A 24,333-nucleotide genomic window follows, 5' to 3' on the forward strand; every position below is an offset into this window, starting at 1 on the left:
ACTATCTCTTGTAATTGTAAAAAAAAAAAAAAAAAAAGAGAGATCAAATTCAAATAAGATTCCCAAAAAAAAAAAAAAAAAGAGATCAAATTCAAATATAAGGTCATGTTCAATAGGAGGGCTTCTCCAAATTTCCCCATGTCGCCTTACTCATGCCGCATATTTTATGATTTTTTTCAACGATATTTTCCTTTTTTTTTCTTTCTCTAAAAGAGTAGTGTAAAAAAAGTTGATAATATTTTTATTTTAGAATCATAAGACACATCTAATATATAAATAAATTAGTAATCCGCACGCAAACAAGACATCTACACCATGCAAAGGTGGAAAAACAACCGCATGTAAGCAGAACACTACCCACACAAAGGAGGGAATACTATCCACACAAAAGTGGAAAAACTACCCACACGCAAACGTGATTGAACCCAATACCTCTTATAAAGAAAGTCTTTGGGTGCCTCAACTTTATCACTTGAGTTAGGCCTCATCGACAAATTGATAACATCTATTTATTATATGAAAACACAGTTTGTAGCACAATGGTAATTAAAGAATCATGTTAACGGTATTTACAAAATTCAACAAATTCTAATCTCATATATTTTCTCTATCATCTCTCCTCTTTCATCACACGATTTCTTTCCCATACATACTCTCTCTCTCATATTCTCTTTTTCATATTTTTGTAATTTTTTTTAAATCAAATTTTATTTAAAAAAAATATTCATTATATATATCTTAAATTAAAGATAAATGCAAGATCTTTAATTTGGTATAAAAATTATCAAATATAAATTTAAAATAAATAAATTATTATATTTTAAAATTTTAAGATGTTTATTATTTATCTCTCCTCTTTTTTTAATCAAATTTTCATATTTTTTGTCTTTTCTTATTTATATGGTTGTTTTAAGGTTCTCGTTATTATTAATATTTTTTCTCTCTCCTTCTCTACTACAAAATTTTGTTTCTACTCTCTTCTGTTTTGATTAAAAAAAAAATATATCATTGAAACATTATATTTATATGTTGAATTATTTTTATTAAGCATAACATAAAGATACCTTTAATTCTTTTGTGGAAATATCACATCTCCTTAATACTAAACAAACGTTTACTTTTTCTCTTTGGTTTACTATTGTATATAAATTTAGTGGCCTTTTTGCACATCAATTTTGAAATATATGTTAAAATTATCCAATTATTATATGTTTTTTATTTTGCATACTCGCTTATTTTTTGGTCATATTTTGTGCTGAAATACTGTATGAAATCCTACGTACCATATTTGTCGATTACTAACACAATGTTAATTTGGGCATATTAAAACAATGTCATTTACGTTTAAAATTAGCATCTAACTAAATAAATTAAGAATCGAAGTATTAAATTGAGAGAAAGTGAGATGAATGAAGCTGATGAGAGAAAATGACAAGAAGTAATCCAAGAAATCAAAGTAATAGATATAAACTCTTTTTGCTGCAAAAAATATGATTAGATATAAGGATTAGGAGAAAACGAAAATAGGAATTAAAATAATTTTAGGGTTTTTAATTGTCTAACAGCCTGAAACGACGTTGTTTCCATCCAACTGATGTTATATCTATTTTACAAACAATCATATTTATGTCAAGCTGGAATTATATGAAAAATAAAATTTCAAAAATAATTTTGTTTTATGATTGTGAATGAAGGTATTTAATTACTATATAATAATAATGTGTGATGTCAATTACCTTTATAAGTAATTTAAATAGTTTACAAATAATTATAAATATATGTTTATGTACCACGCATGTTCAAAATTATAATCAATAAAATTTTATAAACTTTGAAATTATACCTTTTTAGCAAAAAAAATGATTTTAGAAATGTATTTAAATAAGTATGTTTGGAGGAGAAAGCTAAAGCAAAATGATATATTTCATTTTTATTGGGATTTGTTTTTTGGCATCAAATAATTATTAAATTCTTTTATTAGTATTCTAAAAAATTCTAATAATATAATTTATTTTCCTATGGATCAATTGAAGCTTTTCTAATAAGATGACATAGGAAATGAGCTAACTTAAAAAAATAATTTTATGCATGATTAGCTCATGTTTTAAAAATATATAATGTGATGTCAATACTTTTTTTTATTATTATTATTTCTTCGTTTCTTTTAATTTGAATGATGTGTTTATTCTATAATTTTAGGGAAGAAAACAAAGTTTTTCATCAAATAGGTGGAAAATTAAAAATGATACTTTTGAAAATTATAAAATAAAATTAAGGATCTTTACTGAGTAATTGATGTAGATTATTTAAATTTTTTAAGAAAAAATAATTTACATTTATTTGTATTCTAACTATATTTAATATTTATTTTTTTTATTCATTTGATACATCATTTTTTTTATAAATTAATTTCATTAAATAAAGAAATTTAAAGGTCGCGTCACAGGGGGTTCGAACCCTAGACCTTCGGTTTTAGACATTAACCCCTAATCACTTAATCGATACACACACTACATCGCTTAATTTTGATGCAAAGCTATATTCGCCGTGTATCGCACGGGCGAGTGTACTAGTTCTTGGTTATAAAGGAGCCAATATATTTGGCTTTTTTCCGATGTAAATTGGAAGCTCATCTAATAAATTATACTATAACCAATATAACTTATCAAACCTCGTCATAAAGATGAAAACATCTTTCCACTAAATATTTTTAAATTTATCTTTCAATTCGTGACTTGATTTGAGATCCATCTTAGATAGAACTAATTAATCACTTATTATAAAGGAGACTTAATGGTCAATTGCTCGATTAAGATTTAGATTTATAATCTTCGAATGGAGTATTATTTATATGGAAACCAACGGGATCCCTACGTTCTTAAATTAAAGCATCAAACAGTATTTATAAATAAAATTATAGGAACTAATCATTTGAAATAAAACAAAAGTTTAAATGGACGTATCCGAATATTTGTTTTTTCATAGTTTAGTGGGACGACTACAAGGTCATAATGATGACACGTGTTCCAACCATATCATAGATAAATATTCTAAAAATGATATATAATCCTGGTACATAATTTGAGAAACTATAATTTAAGTCGTGTTAATAGGCAAAAATGCCCTATTCCTTATGCTGTATATGAAAAATGTCATACTTTATAAACTTAAGTATTTTATGCCTTAATTATGTGAAGTACCTATTTTACCCTTTGATGTTGATGGGTTTGCTTGGTTTTTTGTGAAAGACTTACGCATTTGACCGATTTGACAACTATCAGTCATAAAAGTCAACGATTTGACAACTATCAGTTAAGAGTACATATGACCGGTGAGTGGCGAGATTATGTGTTCGCCACACATTTGATCGATTTGATAGTTATCAGTCATAAAAGTCAACGATTTAACAGTTATAAAATTACTGGTACGTCTCATAAAAGGATATAATTTATCTCAAACTGTCGGAGAGTTGATCACTAGAAAGGAGTGCAGAGCCTGTACCTCATTCATATATAGTTGTTTCTCGACCTGCTTTATCATACTAGGTTCTTAATCACATCACCACCTCTCTTACACTTTTGTATTTCTTGAGTGGACTCATTTATATCCTCACCAAGATGTATAATAGAAAATGTTATGTATGTAATTTTAATAAAACTTAGAAATATTTGTTTTCACTTTAACATTAAATATTATTAGTGTGGTAATATATAATACACATTGGTTTGGAATATAAATATCAAATAAATGATGAAAAATAAAATCAATTAAAATCAAAAGATAAAACATAAAATGGGAAAATAATAAGAGAGATAAGATATAAAATGGAGTAATTTTTTAAAAAACTTATAAGTTCTCTAACTTCTTGATTTTAAATTCAATTTTCATATAATACACATTGAACTAAATTTTTTGTCACAATATTTAATTTGATGTGCATACCGAATATTTTACCATTAGTCAATTACATTATATTTGAAAAAAAGAGAGGAAAAGATGAGTATTTTACCATCAATCAAACACTTTCTAACAAACATTTATTATATTTCCCTCCAATATCGTTGCTATCGCCTCCCTCAATGTCCATAAAGTCTCATTTTCAAATAAAAAGTCTTATATGTTTTTAATAAAAAGTGTATTTATTTTAAAGAAAAGTTTTATTAGATCTTATGAAAAATATTATTTACATTCAAGCAAAATTTCATTTACGAATAAAAATTTTAAAATCTTATTTAATCATACGAAATTTTTTTATTAACACTATGTAATAAGACATTCACATATATACTTTTAAACGATTATCCTATTAACTTATGTGTGATTGAGACTTCAGGGGCGGAGTTAGGGGGTGGGCATGGGGTCATTGGAACTCCCCCCTCCCCTCCCTCCTCGGGCGGGGGATTTTAAAAATTAGTAGGGATATTTTCATAACTTCATAAATACTCCTTCTGTCCTCGAAAATTATGCATACATTTCTTTTTGGTACGTCCCCCAAAATTATGACACTATTCCACACATAATTCTGACACTGTTACCCTTTTAACTTACACTATTTACCCACAATTTACTTAACAATACCCTCAATGTTGAACACTTTCTCCACTATCAATACTCCAAACAACTTTTTATTAAAACTCGTGCCATGGTCAACCATGCATAATTTTGGGGGACGGAGGGAGTATATTATAGAAAGATAGAAAAAATATGATTTTATCTCCATCATTATTCATTTGAGCTATTTTACATTGTAATTGATATGCAAACTTTAGAGTTGAATCGACGTTTTGATGAAGTGAACACATAATTTATTTATACATGCTAATTGCTATGCTTGAATCCTAAAGATTCATTTTTTTTAATCTGAAAGATACTCCGCCTTGCAAAATTTTATCCATCTTAATTTTTTGATATGAACTTGAAAGGCAGTTTGAAATGTACTTTTAGTTACTTAAATGACATTACAATTATCTTAATGATTATTACTATTATTTATTTAATATAATTTAATTAATTAATTAATATATTATTTCATTAATAGTTTTATTGGAAAAGGAACGACTCAACTTAGGCGGGACAGAGGGAGTATTTTACTATATCATCCATATTGTAGCCATTTATTTTTATTTTGTTTGAAAAAAAAAATACAATGGACAATACAATAAAATAATTAGATTCTTTTTTATTTAAAAAAATAAATAAAACAATTATTTTATTAACCAATTTATAACTAATTACTCCATCCGTCCACAATAAGTGCGGTGTGGATGGAAGGGCACGAGTTTTAAGAAAATAGTGAGAGATGCGTATAAAGTAGAGAAAACATACCACCAAAGTTGAATTGTTAGTTAATTAATAAATGATATGTGAGGTGAGCTTTTTATAAATATTGTGTGTGAATGAGGTAAAAGTATAAAGATATATATCCTAAAATAAAAAAACCACACTTATTGTAGACATGCGAAAATGACAAAAAAACCACACTTATTATCGTGGACGGAGGGAGCATAGATCACACTCAACATTATTGGACCTAGGGTAAGACTAGAGTAGGAAGCCCTCAAGCCCATGAGTCGACCAATGAAAATTTAGATCTACCACACAATTTCTACAGTGCGCACGTAGGCGCACTTCACGCTCTTCAAGAAAATAATTCGCTTAAATTTAACAAACCCACCTTGTTGTGCGAGCACTGCCCATAGTTAGTGGGCCTGACGACTGACACACACGCGCGTAGCTCAGTCACCACCTCCGTACTCTCCGCTGACCGCACACCGAGAATCCACCAATAGAAGCCCGCCACCGCTCAACTTGTCGGGCGCGCAGACGTTACAGATTCCGCCACGTGGCGTGAGGTCACTGGGCAGCACGTCACATCGGGCACCTCCATAGCGGCAACCTGATTGGTCCAAGTCGCGCGATCACAGAGGCCCGCGGGATTAAATATTTGCGGAAAATGGAATAATGAAATGATGGAAAAGGATTTAAATTAAGGGGGAGAGTCGTGGCGATCGGGCGCTAGACACTTGTCGACTCTACCAATCATCGAAGCAGCGGAGAAGAAGGAAACGACACGATCACCATTTCTCTCTCTCTCTATCTACCTCTGTCTATAAGGGTAAATCCTCTGCATTCGATTCTTTTTTTTTTTTTTCTTTTTTTCTTTTTTTCCCTCTCTCCCCCTAGAGATTATAATTCTTCCTTTTCTTTTTTTCTGATTTTGTTTTTCCCAGCTAGTTTGTTTAGGAAGTAGGTATACAATCCGTATCATTAATTGATCTCGAGATTTATGGAAATGTTTTAATTTTTGATAAAAATTTGTGCATTTTGTACAGTTTTGGTATAATAATTTCGTACTCAAGGACAAGTGATTCGCGCTTGCCTTTAAGGTTTAAGAGTCCGTACATTTTATGTTCAACCAATTTTCTCCTGCTCTGCTTTTCCTATGAGTGATCTCGAGAAACTATGGAAATGTTTTAGTTTTCCTTTTGATAATGTTATGATGCAATTTTTGTGTAGTCTTCACTTTTGAGGATAAGTGATTTGGGGGTATATTGTTAGTTCTCATTTTTTTTTTCTTCATTCGATTATTTAGTAATGAATGGGATAGGTGAAGGTAGCTCATCTCGGAGTTCCAATATCGGAGCGACTAATTTCCTGATTATATACGTTTCGAATTTCGAGCTGCAAAATGAGTTCTGGAAAAGAAAAAAGCGAATTAGAAGCATAAATAATGCCTATGATTGTGGAGAAGATAAATTATGCAGATGCTGTTTTGGATTTCTGGGGAGTTCTTCCTGAGGGAAATCATAATTGAGTATGTTACTGCTTGAGAATGTGAAGTTCTTTAATTTGTGTTATAATCTTAGTTTGGATTGAAGTTTTTGCTTTGTGCTTTTAGATCTGAAATTAAAGATAAGAAAATCAATAGATATGCTTTAATGAGGAGATCTTTGTGCATATAATTATGCGTGGTTTTTGGATTGAAAAAGGGGTTTTGCTCCATAATTATGATGCAAGTATTCAGGTAAAAGCTGGGTCACTATAGTTTTGTCAATACTTTAAAGCTAAGTTACCAATCCATCATATCTATTTATGGTATTTTAATAAGCAGTGAGTGCGATTTGCCTTGGTTTTTAATACTTCACCCGATTTCCTTTGTTCGCCCTCCTGTTTCCTCCTCAGTTCTGTAGTGTTTCTGAGTCTTCCAGCCAAATAATGTGTAAGCTCGTCGTTTGTATGAGGTTTGAGCGATATTTATTGATTCATTATACAGCTGGTCTTCCTTAATTAACACAAAGAGAAGAAGATGAATTTTTATTACCATATTCTTAGTTATCATTGTTGAAATACTAATGATGATGAATTTGATCACAGCTGCTGGCTCCACTGCTTGCATACTTGGAACGATGGGGTCCTACATGAACTTCAAGAACTTCGGTGACACTGTGCAACAAGATGGTAGTGGTGGGAAAGCAGCTGGTAATTATCGATTGGTTCGGCAATCTTCTGTGTATTCCCTAACATTTGAAGAGTTTCAGAATACCTTGGGTGGATCTGGAAAGGAGTTCGGATCTATGAATATGGAGGACCTCCTAAAGAGCATTTGGACAGCTGAAGAGAGCCAGGCCGTGGTGGCGTCTTGCACAGGTGGAGGAGATGGAAGTATGCCAGGAGGTAATCTGCAGCGGCAGGGTTCTTTGACATTACCGAGGACGCTTAGCCAGAAAACTGTTGATGAAGTGTGGAAGGATGTCCTAAAAGAATCTGTTGCTCCAAAACCTGCAAGTAGTAGTGGGGGTTTGAATATGGGGCCTAGGCAGCCTACTTTGGGTGAGATGACACTGGAAGAGTTTTTGGCTCTAGCTGGAGTGGTTAGAGAAGATACCCATCCTCCTGGAAAGGTAAACGGTACTGGTTTCTATGGTGGTTTACCTCCATCAAATGGCAACAATTCTACTCAAAGTATAGGGTTTCAACAACCACCCCAGAGTCATGGTTTGCTTGGCAACCAACTGGCAGAGCAGACCAATATTGTTCTTAATCCACCTAGTTTAGGAATTAATATGAGCGTTGTAACATCTTTGCAGCAGCAAACCCAGCCACAATTACAGCCTCTATTTCCGAAGCAAACAACCTTGGCCTTTTCCTCCCCCACACAGCTTAGAACCAATGCTCAGCTGCCTAGCTCAGGAACAAAGGGTGCGGTGGTGGAGATGAAGAATGCTTTGAGTAACACACGAGTTCCTCCCGGTGGATCAGTCGTCTTGGGTGGATTAAGCAATGGGGCAATAGTTGGAACGGGTTCTCCTGGGAATAATTTATATGGAGATGTTAAGAATAATGCAGGCACACCATCATCTGCATCACCTTCACCCTATAACTTTGGGGAAAATAGGGGGGGTAGGAGATCCGCTGCCACTTTGGAGAAAGTGGTGGAAAGGAGGCGGAGGAGAATGATAAAAAACAGAGAGTCTGCTGCCAGGTCCCGAGCTAGAAAGCAGGTATGAATCTTGTAGTCATCTGCACTGCTATCTTTCTTATGACCTGTATATTCTCTTCCTATTAATTGTGGCGAAGTCTTACTACTTGGTTGCTTCGTGTGTGTTCTGCAATTATTTGTTGACTCGTGTTCTGGTAAAAGGATATTTAAATGACTGACGGTTGAGATAAAGTAATGTCGTCTCTGAAAATTGTTTCTGGACTTGCATGTAGGCCAAAGTCTAATCTTAAAATCAACTTCCCCGTGTTATTTTAATGAAGCCAGAACACTCTTTTCTTGTTTATGTGCTGTGGATGGAAATTGGTAAGATGGATTATTTATTTAAGTTCCTAGAAAATTCTAGTACTGCCTGATTTAGTTCTTCATTGTGCCGTTACATGATTGCGGGCATGCTGCCCTAATATGACAACTAATAGTAATAATGCTCGAGAAGTATGCTCATGTATTATTCTCAAGTGCATAATGTTCAAGTGACTACGTGATATCAGTTGCTGTGTTTCTGGACTATTTCTATTTATCTCTGTGAAATATCTTTCAATTCGACGAGAGAACTTCTAGTCAACTCATTTTCCTTTCCATTCCCCGGTCATCCCACTAGGCACTAAGTAATACATATCATAATGTTATCTGAAAAATGCAGGCCTATACTCTGGAACTCGAAGCAGAAGTAGCAAATCTTAGAGAATTAAACTGTGAGTTGCGGAGAAGTCAGGTAAATATATTTACTTGGTCAATAATAATGTACATATGAAACTGAACTTTGATGATGTTGACAAAAGATCTTTCTCAATGCTAATGCAGGAAGAATTTATGGAGATGCAGAAAAATCAGGTATTAGTTTTCTTCAATTCTTCTGCACAGTAACCTAAGTGACTGATCATGTTTAAATAATGCAAACAATTGCATGCTCTTCTTGAATTTATCTAAGTTCTGGTTTTAAATATAAGATCTATTACTCATCATATGAGAAAGAAAAAATACAGAAGATGAAAGAATGGGAGGCCGAACGAGAAGGACGAAGCAAAAAAACTAATCTGATAAACTGCCTGACCTTCTCAAATCATGCCACATTCTTTTCCATTGGTGCGCTTCTCTCTCGTAGCTGACCTGCTTATTTCTTCTCTCATCAGATCTTGGAGACGATGAATAAGCCCTGGGGCGGCAAAAAGAAATGCTTGAGGAGGACACTTACCGGACCTTGGTAGAGTAGAGCAGTAACTCTTATATGTACATAGAGTATGGACAGCTTATGACGATCCTTCTCAGGTCTCATTCAACGAGTGATACACTCTCATGTACAGAAGCAAAAGAGTCCATGATGTATATTGTGGTGCTACTCCTATTTATTGCGTATGACTATTTCTTGCTTCTCTGCTCTCTTCATCTTGTTGTGCATCTCAACTGCAGTTTATACTGCTACTTTTGTTAGAGTTTAGGTGTAGTATTGGCAGCCTTTTGGATCTTGGTTGAGCAGAATATAGTATTTGACATGAACAAAATGATAATTATGTAATGTTCTGTAATAATATGTTTATGTTTATGTTTATGATTGAGCTGTAATTATGTTTATGTTTATGTTTATGATTGAGCTGTAATTTATCTGTCTTATGCTTTGTATAGTCACTTCCATGCATCTGAATATAGGATGAGGGATATTTGAAGTCATAAAAAATTGCCGATTTTGTTAGGGTCGGTTGGGAAGGAGCTAGGGCACCTTCCTACATATATTTGATTATTTTAACATGGTAACAAATTGTCAGTTATTTATTCTCACTACTTTTTTTTAGCAGCATTTTTAGGGCATTCACTTTAAGTGAGATATGATAAGTGATAAATTAATAAAATAAGTATTTAAAGGATAAAATGGTTAAATAAGTTCAATATTAATCAATTCATCAAATAAATGACAAGTCAGTGTAGATTATTTATCTATTCATCATATCACTTAAAAGAGACCGATAAAATTATAAGTATTGTAATATTAAGGTATGAGTGGAAATGCGTTCGATCATAGCAGAATTATAAATAATGTTTAATTAACTATATAACCTTTTGTTAATAGTAATACACAAAGATGTTCTTTAAAGTATTTAGTGATAATTAGGAATTAAAATATTTAATTTTTGTCAAATAAGAAAACGTAAAGAAATATTCCTATAATTCAAATTAGTTGGAACTGAAAATTTTAATTTATTAATTTTTTACAGCGATTCAGATCAATTTCAACATTCCTCACATTCATTTTTTTTTATTTTGACAAATAGAAAATAAACATCAAATTCAGCAATGTATAAGGGCTTCTCCAAAAAAAGAAATGAAAGAAAGAGACAATGTAGAAGAAGGTGAATGATAAACAAATCTACAAGATTTAAAAGAAATGAATGATAACTCTCTCGTTTCCTCAAAAAAAAGAAAAAAGAAATGAATGATATACTCACATTTGTCCGCCTTAGTATAATGAATTGAAGATAATGTAAAAGCTGGATAAGCAAACGCAGACATGGATATGAATTACAGCTCGGACTTTCTGATTAGGATTAGGCACGTCTAATTTTGCCGTACCTTTTTAAACTGGCTAACCAAAACGACACCGCTGCGATTGCGAAGCTAAACAACACGTAGTCGTAGAGAGAGAGAGAGTGAGAATTCAGAAATGCTACGAAACTTGGGTAGAAGAATTCAGTTACCGGCTTCAAGCCGATCAATTCCACAGCGGCGGCGTCAGAATTTACCCGCCTGCCCGACCCGAGACTTGTGTTCCAGTGTTCTGCCCGATACACTGGACCGTACCTCCGCGTCCTATGCCCGCAACTCTGAAGCCATGGAAGGCCTAATTTCTCAACTACACTCGCATATTCAGCAGGCATCGCCTCTCTCTCTCTCTCTCTCTCTCTCTCTCTCTCTCTCATGTGTGTGTATCTGTGTGATGCGCTGCATGAATTTCCGCGCTTGAAAATAGTGGTATTTTTTTGAAATAGGTGATGAATGGCGGAGGACCGGAGGCTGTGAAGCGGAACAGAAGTAGGAATAAGCTTCTTCCTAGAGAGAGAATTGATCGTTTGATTGATCCTGGTTCTTCGTTCCTTGAGCTTTCTCAGGTTTGTTTTCTTATGATTCTTTGATTTTGATTGCTGTATTATATGTATTCATTCACTTGTTCCGAGAAAGTGTGAGATTCATGTTAGCTGTTTGAATCTTCGGAGCTCTTTAGGAAATTGGGGAAATGTTTAATATACTAATGCAAATAATATGGATGTCATTGGGTATTTCTCTGCATTTGTTTTCCATTTGAAGACAGCTGAGTCTGTTTAGCATTTTACTTGCTAGTCAGTGTCACAATGATAGATTGGCATGCTTAGTTTGTGAAATCAATCATGACTAGTTGGTACTTAAACTTGATATTTGCTTTGATATGGATTGTATTGCACCTGATTTCGTGTTTTCCTAAATTTAGCTTGCCGGCCATGAATTATATGATGATCCATTACCATCCGGTGGAATAATTACTGGTTTTGGTCCCGTGCATGGGAGGCTTTGTATGTTTGTTGCCAATGACTCCACTGTAAAAGGTGGGACATACTTTCCCATCACTGTCAAGAAACATCTTAGGGCACAAGAGATTGCTGCTCAGTGCAGGTTACCCTGTATGTATCTTGTGGATAGTGGAGGTGCTTTCCTTCCAAAGCAGGCTGAGATCTTTCCAGACAAAGAAAATTTTGGTCGTATCTTCTATAATCAATCTCTCATGTCGGCGGAAGGCATCCCTCAGATTGCATTAGTACTCGGCTCTTGCACAGCTGGTGGGGCTTACATACCTGCTATGGCTGATGAAAGTGTAATGGTGAAAGGGAATGGAACAATATTTCTGGCTGGACCTCCACTTGTAAAGGTTAGTTGAAACTTCTGGCAATCGCATGCTTTGATTTGACCCTTTTAATGGTGTTGAGAGAGTATATCACCTGTTTGAATATGCTATGCATCGGGGTCTTCTGTCGTTAAAGAGACTTATTTGAAGTTTTAGTAGGCTGCTACTGGAGAGGAAGTTTCTGCTGAAGATTTGGGGGGTGCATCATTGCATTGCAGGACATCGGGTGTTTCAGACTATTTTGCTCAAGGTATATCTTTCTACTCATTTTTCCATTGTTTCATATTGATTAAGTTACAAGCATATTTCTCCTAGACTCCTTGATTGAATCATAATGTGCAAGTTATGGATATATCTTGTAGATGAACAGCATGCACTGGCTATTGGCAGAAATATAGTAAAAAATCTGCATATGGCTGGAAATATGGGTACACAGCACCAGGGAGTATCTGATTTCAAGGAGCCTCTCTATGATGAGGCTGAACTCCGTGCCATTGCACCAACCGACCTTAAGCAGTCATTTGATATCCGATCAGTTATTTCACGTATTGTTGATGGTAGTGAATTTGATGAATTCAAGAAACTGTATGGAACTGTAAGGCCTTTTGATTCCCTTCAGACTTTGTTGATTGTTTTTCTATTCTGGCCTCAAATAGTATCTTCTAATCGGGTTGTTCACCCCCTCCCCCTTATGAACAGACACTTGTGACAGGCTTTGCAAGAATATTTGGGCAACCTGTTGGTATTATTGGGAATAATGGTATTCTGTTCAATGAATCTGCTGTGAAAGGAGCTCATTTTATTGAATTATGTACTCAACGAAACATCCCGTTGATCTTTCTTCAGAATATCACTGGATTTATGGTAATCATCTTATTGACCCCTGTGATTATATAGATTTTATGATACATAGTTTTTCTATTGATTCTTTTTTATTTATCCGATGCTTATATGTTCCATCTGTATGTTACTACTAGCTGCTTCCTTATTTAACATCATACTGATGATAATTTACTGTTTTGAGGACCAGTTGGGTATATGTTGAGTTGTATTGACCAAGTAAAACTCACTCTGAGCTTGATGCTCCCTGGAAAATGAGTGCACAACAAGTTCTTAACCTACTCTGCCCCAGATTACCTGTTGTCACCTTAAAGCTTTCACTAATATGACAAACCCTTCAATGTTTGTTGGGTTGAAACTCCAGTCATTCTTATGAAGTTCCATTTCTGTTTATCATGCAGCTATGCCTGAGCACCAATCTGGTAGTCATGAATGGTATAATCAGTTTATCTGATCTTTATGCACTGAGAAATTGCTGCACTCATTTACTATTTTGAGCAATTAAAGATGAAATATATACATTTACTTGATGAAATAGAAACAATCACAATATGCAGATGCCAGTTCTAATAAAGGGAGAAAATGAGTTGCATAATTTTACTTGGGCATCTCTTATCCAAATCTGTTCGAGGATTGACTTTCTATGACCAATTGAGAAATTGTGTCATCATTGGAGTGATATGTTTTGCTGAAATCATGAATATGATAACTTGTTACAGAAACTCTTAGTAACTGGATATATTTCAGGTTGGCTCTAAATCTGAGGCTAATGGCATAGCAAAATCTGGAGCTAAAATGGTGATGGCAGTCTCTTGTGCAAAGGTTGAGATTTTCTTATACACGTCATGCATTTTACCACTCTCCTAAAAAATAAATCACCCCATCCCACTGGTCTTTTATCTGTATCTATCCTTTTAATTGTTTGTATGGGGTGATAATAGAAACTTAACAGAAGTATTGCTTCCTCTCTCATTTTCAACGACTTTAGGTTCCAAAGATTACAGTGGTTGTTGGTGGAAGCTTTGGAGCTGGAAACTATGCAATGTGTGGGCGAGCATACAACCCTGATTTCATGTTCTTTTGGCCAAATGCTAGAATATCTGTAATGGGTGGACCTCAGGTAGTCACTAATTTCGTAGCTATTTGCAATAGAGCCCTGATTTCATAATTTCCTATTCACCAATAGCAATTTGCGTCGAGCTTTAAAGTTGGCATAACTCCGTAGCATCTGCAATTTTCGAATCCTTGAATTACAGTGTATATGAAGTTTTTCTTTGGTGTTTAGCCTTTCAACATACTTGCTCAAATCGTAGTCACATCTCTGAAAAAAATTCTGAAATGGTTTCTCAATGTCTGTCATACCTATCAGGCCTTTGTGAAAGATATCATTCTAATTTTTAACATAAACATCTTTATGTTATTTTCTGGTTGTGAAGACAGCCATTGCTCAAGGTGCTGTACGCCTTTAACCTTTATCTGGGAATATACCTGATCATTCACTCCTGAATTTCTGCAGGCTGCCGGCGTGCTGGCTCAGATAGAAGGGGCCAGCCGGAAAAAGAGTGGAACCCCGGTAAGGCTAGTTTAGCCATTGACTGAACCTTATGGGTGACCAACTAACGCAAAAGTATTCTGCAGTGGAGCAAGGAAGAGGAGGAGAAGTTCAAGGCAGGAGTGGTGGAGGCATATGATCGAGAGGGCAGTGCATATTATTCGACAGCAAGGCTTTGGGATGATGGGATCATCGATCCAGCTGATACAAGAAAAGTGTTAGGCCTCTGCCTTGCTGCTGCCACCACAAACCGCAAGTCTGAGAGCACTAAGTATGGTGTCTTCAGAATGTAATGCTGATCATGGGTCTTCATCATCTCCGACAACTGGCCACAATTAGCATGCGCTCACTCCCGCAGAGGGTACCAAATAGTTGGGGTTGATTTTTGTTGGGAAATATACACAAATACTTCCGCCCATTATCAAATCGAAAGCAATATCAAAGATATAAATTATCTAAGACGGAAAAAAATAATGACACCGATATTTAACGTGGTTCGGCCAAACTGCCTACGTCCACGGACCCACCCCAATATATTAGAGAATCTCACAAAGGAGGAGTACAACAATACCACACTGTATTTTGTATCTTGCCTACACAGAGGCTATCTCTCGACTCACTTTTATCACTCGTGTTTAACTTTCACACTGAAGTTTTCTCTCACTATATTTTCTCACTCTCTAACACTTCTTTCACAAGACTTCTTTTGTGAATTTGGGATACGCTTCAAGTTGCTGCGATGCACATATTTATAGCCTCCATTTGTTGATTCCACCTCACATCCCAACTTTCTCAAAGTTAATGGGGCTGCACTTTCCTCTTTGGTGGTGGCAAAGTTGTGGTGGTGGCAAACAACTTTCTCAAAGTTAATGGTGGTGGAGCCTCCATGTTTTGGCTAACAATCTCCCACCTGAAGACTGATTTTAATCTGTCTTCACACCTTGATCATCGCAGCAGCCTTACTGTCTTCACTGTAGAAGACCAACTGAAGTTGAGCACAACTCCAGTTTCTCTTTGCCAACTGTCTTGGTTAACATATCGGCTGAGTTCTTGCTTCCCTGGATCTTCTCAAGTTGTAAGATCTTCATCTCCAGCAGGTGACGGATGTAGTGATACTTCAACTCAATGTGCTTTGTCCTTGAGTGAAACGCTGGATTCTTAGCCAAGAAAATAGCACTTTGACTGTCACTAAAGAGTGTACTATTCTCATGCTTCTTCCCAAGTTCTCCCAAGAAATTCTGCAACCATACCATCTCCTTGCTTGCTTCCGTCACGGCTACATACTCAGCTTCCGTAGTAGACAACGTGACAATCTTCTGCAACTTAGAAGACCAAGAAATAGCAGTACCACCAAAAGTAAATACATACCCAGTTGTACTCTTCCGACCTTCCAGGTCATTTGATGCCAAATCTGCATCAACATAGCCAACCAACTTGGCACTCTTGCCATCAAAACATAAAGCCTTGTCCGTGGTACCTCTTAAGTAACGAAAAATCCACTTGACTGCTTCCCAATGTTGCTTGCCCGGATCACCCATGAATCGGCTTACTACTCCCACTGCATGTGCAATATCTGGCCTTGTACACACCATGGCGTACATAATGCTGCCTATTGCCGATGCATAAGGAACTTTTATCATCTCGGCACGTTCCTCCTTTGTACATGGCGACTCCTTCTTCGACAGCTTGAAGTGACAACCCAACGGGATGTTCACCGGCTTCGAATTCTGCATGTTAAATCTTTTCAATACCTTCTCAATGTAGTTGGCTTGTGAAAGATACAACTTTCCTGCCGCCTTGTCTCTTTTGATCCTCATGCCAAGAATCTGATTGGCCTCTCCAAGATCTTTCATGGAGAATCGTTCAGACAATTCCTTTTTCAACTTATCCATTTCCTTTGCATCAGCTCCTGCGATCAACATATCGTCAACGTATAGCAAAAGGATAAGATAACTTTTGTCGAACCTCTTGTAGTAGCAACAATGATCAGCGTGGCATCTCGCGTAGCCAATCTCCAACATAAAACTGTCAAACTTCTTATACCACTGCTTCGGAGCTTGCTTCAGGCCATACAAGCTCTTTTTCAACTTGCACACAAGATTTTCTTTTCCTTTCACCACGAATCCCTCGGGCTGTGTCATGTACAAGTTTTCCTCCAAATCACCATGAAGGAACGCTGTCTTTACATCCATCTGATGTAACAACAAGTTTTCTGCAACTACCATGCTCAACACTAAACGAATAGTGGTCAGTTTCACAACAGGAGTAAACACATCGGTATAATCAATACCGTATCGTTGCTCAAACCCTTTGACAACCAGCCTTGCCTTGTAGCGTTTGCTACCATCAGCTTCAATCTTGATTCGATAGATCCACTTGCAATGCAATGCCTTCTTCCCCTTCGGGAGCTCTACAAGTTCCCAAGTGCCGTTTAGGATAAGAGATGCAATCTCATCATCCATAGCAACTCTCCACATCCGCTTATTACTACCAGTATCTGCCTCTGCATAGCATTCAGGCTCACCACCATCAGTAAGTAGTAAATAAAAGTTAGAGGGCGAGTACCTATCAGGTGCACGTCGCTCTCTAACCGGTCTTGGCAGCGGATTGCTTGGTGGTGGGGTTCTTGGCTCCTCATCTGGAACCTCTTCAAAATTCTGGCTCTCCTTGCTCCCACTCGAGTTTGAGATGTCTAACTCGACTACTTGGGAATCAGAATTGCCAGGGCTAGATGCTTTCACTCTTTCCTTGTACAACACCTGTTCATTGAAAACCACATCTTTACTTCGAATAACCTTTCGGTTCTGCTCATCCCAGAGCCTATAACCGAACTCGTCTCCACCATAACCAATGAACGTACACTTAAGAGATTTAGCATCTAACTTGCTTCTATTAACATGATCAATATGAGCATAAGCAACACATCCAAAGATGCGTAGAAAAGATAGGTTTACCTCTTTTCCTGTCCATTCTTCCTCAGGTATCCGAAACTCCAATGGAACTGATGGACCTCTATTGATTAGGTATGCAGCTGTGTTAACTGCATCTGCCCAAAACATCTTAGGCAACCCACTTTTCAGCCTCATGCATCTTGCTCGCTCATTTAGTGTTTTGTTCATCCGTTCTGCTACACCATTCTGCTGGGGAGTTCCTCTCACGGTTTTCTCCATGCGAATCCCATTCTCAGCACAGTAGTCTTTGAACTCCTTAAGTTCATATTCTCCTCCATTGTCGGATCGTAGACACTTTACTTTCAGCCCTGTTTCAGTTTCTACAAGGGCTTTCCACTTCCTGAAAGTATCAAATGCATCGGATTTATTTTTAAGAAAATAAACTCATACCTTTCGAGTGGAATCATCAATGAAGGTTATGTAGTATTCCGAGCCACCAAGGGATTTTACAGGCGCCGGTCCCCATAGATCACTATGGACCAGCTCCAGCTTCTGCGTCTTCAAGGTTCTGCCGCCTCTCGAGAAGCTTACCCTTTTCTGCTTTCCGAACAGGCAATCCTCGCACAGGCCAACTTCAATAGTTTCCAGGCCAGGCAGCCTACCCTTCGAACACATTATCTTCATCCCCTTTTCGCTCATGTGGCCAAGCCGACAATGCCACAAATCTGCATTGTTCACTCCTCCTGCAAGATCAATGCAATCTTTGGAGTTAGTTGTCATATACAACGTGCCCTCCTTCTTTCCACGAGCTATAATCATAGCTCCCTTGATTATCTTCCAATTACTGCAGCCAAATGTCACTGTGTAGCCCTCTGCATCAAGCTGCCCAATTGAAAGTAAGTTCCTTTTCAGTCCAGGAATATGTCTGACTTGATTCAGCTTCAACTCGGATCCGTTGGATGTCACAACTCGCACATCTCCCTTTCCCACGATTTTCAGGGGCTCATCATCAGCAAGATACACCTGTCCAAAATCGCCAGAGACATAATTTTCAATTATATCTTCATTACTGCATGAATGGAAAGACGCTCCAGAATCCAGCACCCACGACTCCATCGGACTGGTCACGCTCAGGACCAATGCCTCGCCTACATCTTCTGTTGTGGCTGCGTTCGCTGTCTTTTTGTGATCCTTTTTCTTCGGTGGCGCTTTACACTGATTCTTAAAGTGCCCGAACTCTTCACAGTTCCAGCACTGGATTGAACCCTTATCCGTCCTGGATTGGCTCTTTCCTCTGGACTTTGACCTTCCCCTGTTCTGCCTTCCTTTCGATCTTCCTCGATATTCCGTGTTCAGTGCAGTCCCTGACCCTGAAGTAGATGGAGATTCTTTCATGCGAATCTCCTCGCTGATCATCAGATCTCTTACTTCGTCAAAGCGCAACTTTGCCTTTGCCGATGAAGCGCTAACTGCTGTCACTGTTCCGGCCCAACTTTCTGGCAAAGAAGATAGCAATATTAGGGCACAAACTTCATCATCAAACTCGATCTCCACCGAGCTCAGCTGTGTGGTGATCATATTGAACTCGTTCAAATGATTCTGCACTGGTGTGCTCTCGGACATTTTTAGATTGAACAATCGTCTCATCAAATGTACTTTGTTTGCAGTTGATGGTTTCTGGTACATCTCCGCCAGAATCGCCAATATCTCCTTTGTTGACTTTGCTCCAGTCGTGTGGTAGGCAACGTTCCTGGACAGCGATAAACGTATTGCACTCATCGCCTTTCTGTCCAGCAGCTCCCACTCGTCCGGATCCATCTTATCTGGTTTTTCTTTGAGGGGCTGATGTAGATCTTTTCCATAAAGGTAATCCTCGATCTGCATCTTCCAGAAACCGAAATCCGTACCATCGAACTTCTCAATCGTAATCTTTCCGTCGCCCATCGTAACTGCTCCCAATTGATAAACAAGATAATTTTCTCAAAGTAATTCTTTTCTGATGTGGAGGTTCAGTAATTACTGCAACCACAGAGCATATTAATAATTACAAAAGAACAATCACTGTTCGCAACGAAATCACTATTCACGATGAATAGTAAAAGCACAAGAAAATTATCAGACCGCCACAAACGTGACTCTGATACCAGTTGTTGGGAAATATACACAAATACTTCCGCCCATTATCAAATCGAAAGCAATATCAATGATATAAATTATCTAAGACGGAAAAAAATAATGACACCGATATTTAACGTGGTTCGGCCAAACTGCCTACGTCCACGGACCCACCCCAATATATTAGAGAATCTCACAAAGGAGGAGTACAACAATACCACACTGTATTTTGTATCTTGCCTACACAGAGGCTATCTCTCGACTCACTTTTATCACTCGTGTTTAACTTCGACACTGAAGTTTTCTCTCACTATATTTTCTCACTCTCTAACACTTCTTTCACAAGACTTCTTTTGTGAATTTGGGATACGCTTCAAGTTGCTGCGATGCACATATTTATAGCCTCCATTTGTTGATTCCACCTCACATCCCAACTTTCTCAAAGTTGATTCCACCTCACATCCCAACTTTCTCAAAGTTAATGGGGCTGCACTTTCCTCTTTGGTGGTGGCAAAGTTGTGGTGGTGGCAAACAACTTTCTCAAAGTTAATGGTGGTGGAGCCTCCATGTTTTGGCTAACAATTTTAGAGGTTATGATGGGATGATAGTATATGACACGTTGTGTTGGGGAAGAATGAAATGTAAATTTGCTTCAAAACTCTAAATGCAGATTGACAAATAATCTGAAAAAAAAAAAATTCAAATTCACTTTTTTTTGTTTTTGTTTTTTTTTTCTCATCGCTTTCTCCCTACCAAACCCTGTTTGCAGATGGCCTCAAAATGTACCGCGAAGCTCCTCCATTCCATGGTAGAATTTAAAATGTCAAGTAAATAAAGAAAAGTAATGAAGAACTTTGGGCGCCCGTGGCCTAATGGATAAGGCGTCTGACTTCTAATCAGGCGATTGTGGGTTCGAGTCCCACCGGGCGTGTTTTTTTTCAAGTCGAATTTTTTATTTTTGTTTTCAATAAATCTATATCCAGCCAGTGGCCACCCATAAATTAATTAAATAAGAAAAAAACAATTTATTTAATATTTTTTAAATGAAAATAAGATTTAGTTATCTCATAAAAAATAATGGTTTTATAAGACAAAACACACACGCGTTTTAAAGGGTTTTTTTTTTTTTTCAAAAAAAAAAATCTAAGGAAAAATAATTTTTTAACATTTGGTGTTTTAAACATCACTGTCGTCTCTTTACTCTCTTATCCAAGTGAAATACCAAAAACTTATAGTCCAATAGTTCTATGAATGTGATATAAAACTTACAAAATCAATGTTCATTAATTTTTCTTTTCAGATTTTGAATATTTTTTGTAATTTAGTTACATCACTTTAATTTTTGTGATGTATTGACAAAGTTTTTTTTTTTTTTTAAATAATCGCTCGTTTAAAAAAAAAAAAAAACTTGCGTGTGTGAATTGGTCTAATAATTAATGTTAAGAGGCCAAAAGTTTTTTGTAAATTTTTTTCTTATTTTTGCCCAATTTAAAAGAAGTGCATGAAATTTCGTCAAAAAAAGAAGTGAAAGATTGTTGAATGATCTCCTACAATTAAAAAACAAGAATAAAACATAGCTTGATTTAAAGAAGAAAAGTTGTTGGTTTTCAATCGCCATCTCCACCCGAAAATCAAAAACCCACGTGAAAGATTGTTGAATGATCCACTGCCGTTCCATTACTTTTCTGGCTAATCCAAATCCTGCTAAATAAATTATCAATTTCCTCGCGATCAATTTTCCGCAACTCCTCACTCGCACGCGGCGACAAACCGCGATTACCATATGCGTGCACGTACAGATTTGCACGCAGTAACCATCAAGATTTGCCGATATTTGAAGTGAGTTTTTGCTTGTCAATTGAAAAATGGCCGCCTCTTGTTGCTCCACTGCTGCCGTCTTCTCGATCTCCCGCCCCCAAACTCGGCAGCGATTTGTCTCAGCGAGTCAATTGCCGCAGAGCAACCGCCTCGGGCTCTCGATTTGGGATCAGAGGAGACTCGAGGCCCGAAAATCAGTGCGTGCCTCCAGCCTTGGGGATAGCAAAAGTAAGTTCTTTCAATATTGGAGATTTTTCTCTTATTGAATTTAGTTCGATTAACGTGATTTGTATTTGCACTTGTTAGTGATCTGATGATTATTGTTCGTGATCTTGGGAAATATGGCGTAAATTAAATGTATCTTAGTTGTGTCGTTTATGTGATGCCTTGATCTAAATGTTTCTATGATTCTAGGTTACCCTTAGATCTTGGAAAGTAGAATCTGATTTATATAGTAAATTCCAGCATAAATAATTAGAGTTCTTGTTTCCGTCATATCGTATAACTACAAAGGAATGAATCAACATTACACTTTTTGTAAAGCATAACTGATGAAAGGGAGTCTTGATTATCACAACCTTGGTGTCACACACACACTCGTCCATGTATAATGTCGGTAACCTTTGCTGTGGTTAGTAGATTTGATTTTCTTGACTGGTGGGCATGGTTTGTTTTGTCTGATTCGTTTCGTTATGATGTTTCTGTTAGGCAGCTGCCATAGTTTTGGACTTGTATTATATGAATTAGAAGACTAATGCAGGCAGTAGTGTTGCTACATGAAGCTTTCTGCTTTTGTGTTTGGCTTAATCATGAATGTTAAGAATTTCAGATAAGTCGAAGAACAGTAAAAATGTAAATGATACTGGAATTAAAAATTACGGTCTAACTCTCAGGTCATGCCATTTTGGAGGTTATAAGCAACTGACTAATTTATTATCTGCTTTTATTACTTAATAATTATGAGTTTAGGATATCTGCAAACCTAATTCATGTATCAGGTTTCTACTTTAGCTGCTTCAGGTTGAAACCTAGAGGCTATTATGGTCAGCTGATTCGTGTTGCTTTATGTCTTGTCACTTTTGGATATTGCTGTTATGAACTCTCTTTTCTTAAAGCATTTGATTTGGTGGGATTAGTGCTTATTAGGACTTAGTGTAGTTGAAAAATCTCAAATATAAATATGAGGTGTACAAATCGGATCAAGTGTTGCAGCACATTCTCATTGCCTTAGTTTGCTTTGTAAGTTTACTGTTGCTAATTCTTTTTACCCTGTTTGATACTGACATGTAGCCAACTTCAAAGTGAATGATAAAAACTGAAATGAAGTTAACATGGTATAAATGCATCTATGTTACTGGTGGTATAGTTGGAAATTGGAATGATAATGCAGAAATTAAACTGATTGGTGCAGATCTCCCTTTTTCTGAATACTATCAACTTTCTTCTAAGTTTCTTTTTTTTTTCTTTATAAAATAGAGGATCAATAATGGTTTCTCATTTCCGGCATGTGGTGTTCTTCTAAGTTCTAAGCGCTTGTTTTTCTCACTTTGCAGCTGCAGCTGTGACTGGCAAATCATGGGACAAACTAATCATAGACAGCGAGTTACCTGTGCTGGTGGAGTTCTATGCCAGTTGGTGTGGACCCTGTCGCATGGTTCATCGAGTAATTGATGAGATATCCAGTGAGTACTCGGGGAGGCTAAAATGCTTTGTTCTTGATGCGGCCATTGACTCACAAGTTGCTGAAGACTACGACATCAAGGCTGTGCCAGTGGTCCTGCTGTTCAAGAATGGTGAAAAACGCGACACTGTTATCGGCACCATGCCTAAAGATTTCTATGTGGCTGCCATTGAAAGGCTTCTGTCTTCATAGATCTCTGATTTGGCTATCAAGATGGAAAGATACAAATTTGAATATCCTAATTTGAGGCAAAGTACCGTTAGCCCGGCTGTGATCTTTCAAGCAAAACTCTCTCTCTAGTTTTGCCACTTTTGTGTGTACAGGTTTTGGTGTACCCAACTGTTTCTGCTATCAAGAATGTGAAGATTCGTTTATTTATGTTCTTGTTCTTGTTTTATGATTTTAGTTTATATGGATTGGATCTGGTAAGGATTGAGATGGATGTCATGTCACTTATTTTGGTGGGTGGCAACTGACAACAATAAAAATAAAAATAAAGAAACAAATTCCTAAAAATAAATATCTTGAATTTAATTAAGTCATTCATCAATTTGCATCAAAATAATCTTTACATATGAATCCACCTCAATGCTCCAATGGGTAATCTATAGAGATATTATTCACATGTTTCCCGAAAGAGAAGAATGTTCCCCAAGAATGGAGAAGGGATCTTTGGACATTTCCTCCTATGTTAAGGAACAAATAAAGAGGGATATATGTGACTTAAATGTAGGGATGTCAATGCAGCCCGAAACCCGTGGGCCGACCCGAATAACCCGACAAAATTAGAGGGTTAGGGTTGAAAAATCGCAACCCGAAAAAACCTCCAACCCGATTAGCCCGCACCCGACTAACCCGGAACCCGATAGGGCTAGCCCGAAAACCCGATGGGCTGGCCCGGTGGGCTGACGGAATTGTGACTGATGCATCCAGTTACAACTTCTGCTATGTTTAGATCTGTGGTATTTGCTTAAATATATATATGTAGCCTCATTAAAAAAAGTGAAATTAATTAGTTAGAATATATATGTGTGTGTGTGTGTGTGCAATCTCATTAAAAAAAGTGAAATT

The 24,333-nt window shown here is 36.6% G+C and overlaps 3 protein-coding genes and 1 non-coding gene across 6 annotated transcripts; all 4 read left to right on the forward strand.

Annotated features, from left to right (window-relative positions):
- The first annotated feature begins 5,991 nt into the window (after nt 1-5,991).
- Nucleotides 5,992-10,046, forward strand: LOC131004753 (ABSCISIC ACID-INSENSITIVE 5-like protein 7). Of its 2 annotated transcripts, none has more exons than XM_057931505.1 (5): nt 5,992-6,115; nt 7,375-8,501; nt 9,141-9,212; nt 9,302-9,331; nt 9,631-10,046. In XM_057931505.1, the coding sequence occupies exons 2-5, from the start codon at nt 7,407-7,409 to the stop codon at nt 9,703-9,705; spliced, it is 1,272 nt and encodes a 423-aa protein (XP_057787488.1). In that variant the 5' UTR covers nt 5,992-6,115; nt 7,375-7,406; the 3' UTR covers nt 9,706-10,046. The 2 variants fall into 2 exon arrangements, with proteins under 2 accessions (XP_057787488.1, XP_057787487.1); XM_057931504.1 differs by lacking the exon at nt 5,992-6,115 and adding an exon at nt 6,133-7,219.
- Nucleotides 10,047-10,961: 915 nt separating this feature from the next.
- LOC131004754 (methylcrotonoyl-CoA carboxylase beta chain, mitochondrial) lies at nt 10,962-20,480 on the forward strand. Of its 2 annotated transcripts, XR_009095099.1 has the most exons (11): nt 10,962-11,363; nt 11,479-11,598; nt 11,955-12,389; nt 12,525-12,615; nt 12,728-12,960; nt 13,065-13,229; nt 13,953-14,027; nt 14,194-14,325; nt 14,722-14,778; nt 14,844-15,138; nt 20,345-20,480. XR_009095099.1 is itself a non-coding variant. In XM_057931506.1 (10 exons), exons 1-10 carry the CDS (start codon nt 11,154-11,156, stop codon nt 15,048-15,050), a joined length of 1,725 nt encoding a protein of 574 aa, XP_057787489.1. In that variant the 5' UTR covers nt 10,962-11,153; the 3' UTR covers nt 15,051-15,420. The 2 variants fall into 2 exon arrangements, 1 of the variants encoding a protein (XP_057787489.1); XM_057931506.1 differs by lacking the exon at nt 20,345-20,480 and having other exon boundaries at nt 14,844-15,420.
- A 141-nt stretch (nt 20,481-20,621) lies between these two features.
- On the forward strand, nt 20,622-20,694 carry TRNAR-UCU (transfer RNA arginine (anticodon UCU)). Its single transcript has one exon. It is a non-coding gene; the product is annotated as a tRNA-Arg (tRNA).
- A 259-nt stretch (nt 20,695-20,953) lies between these two features.
- On the forward strand, nt 20,954-23,640 carry LOC131004781 (thioredoxin M3, chloroplastic). Its single transcript, XM_057931544.1, has 2 exons — nt 20,954-21,809; nt 23,135-23,640. Exons 1-2 carry the CDS (start codon nt 21,629-21,631, stop codon nt 23,452-23,454), a joined length of 501 nt encoding a protein of 166 aa, XP_057787527.1. The 5' UTR covers nt 20,954-21,628; the 3' UTR covers nt 23,455-23,640.
- Nucleotides 23,641-24,333: the final 693 nt, after the last annotated feature.

This window comes from Salvia miltiorrhiza, unplaced genomic scaffold, assembly GCF_028751815.1.
Source record: "Salvia miltiorrhiza cultivar Shanhuang (shh) unplaced genomic scaffold, IMPLAD_Smil_shh original_scaffold_455, whole genome shotgun sequence".
Lineage (NCBI taxonomy): Eukaryota > Viridiplantae > Streptophyta > Magnoliopsida > Lamiales > Lamiaceae > Salvia > Salvia miltiorrhiza.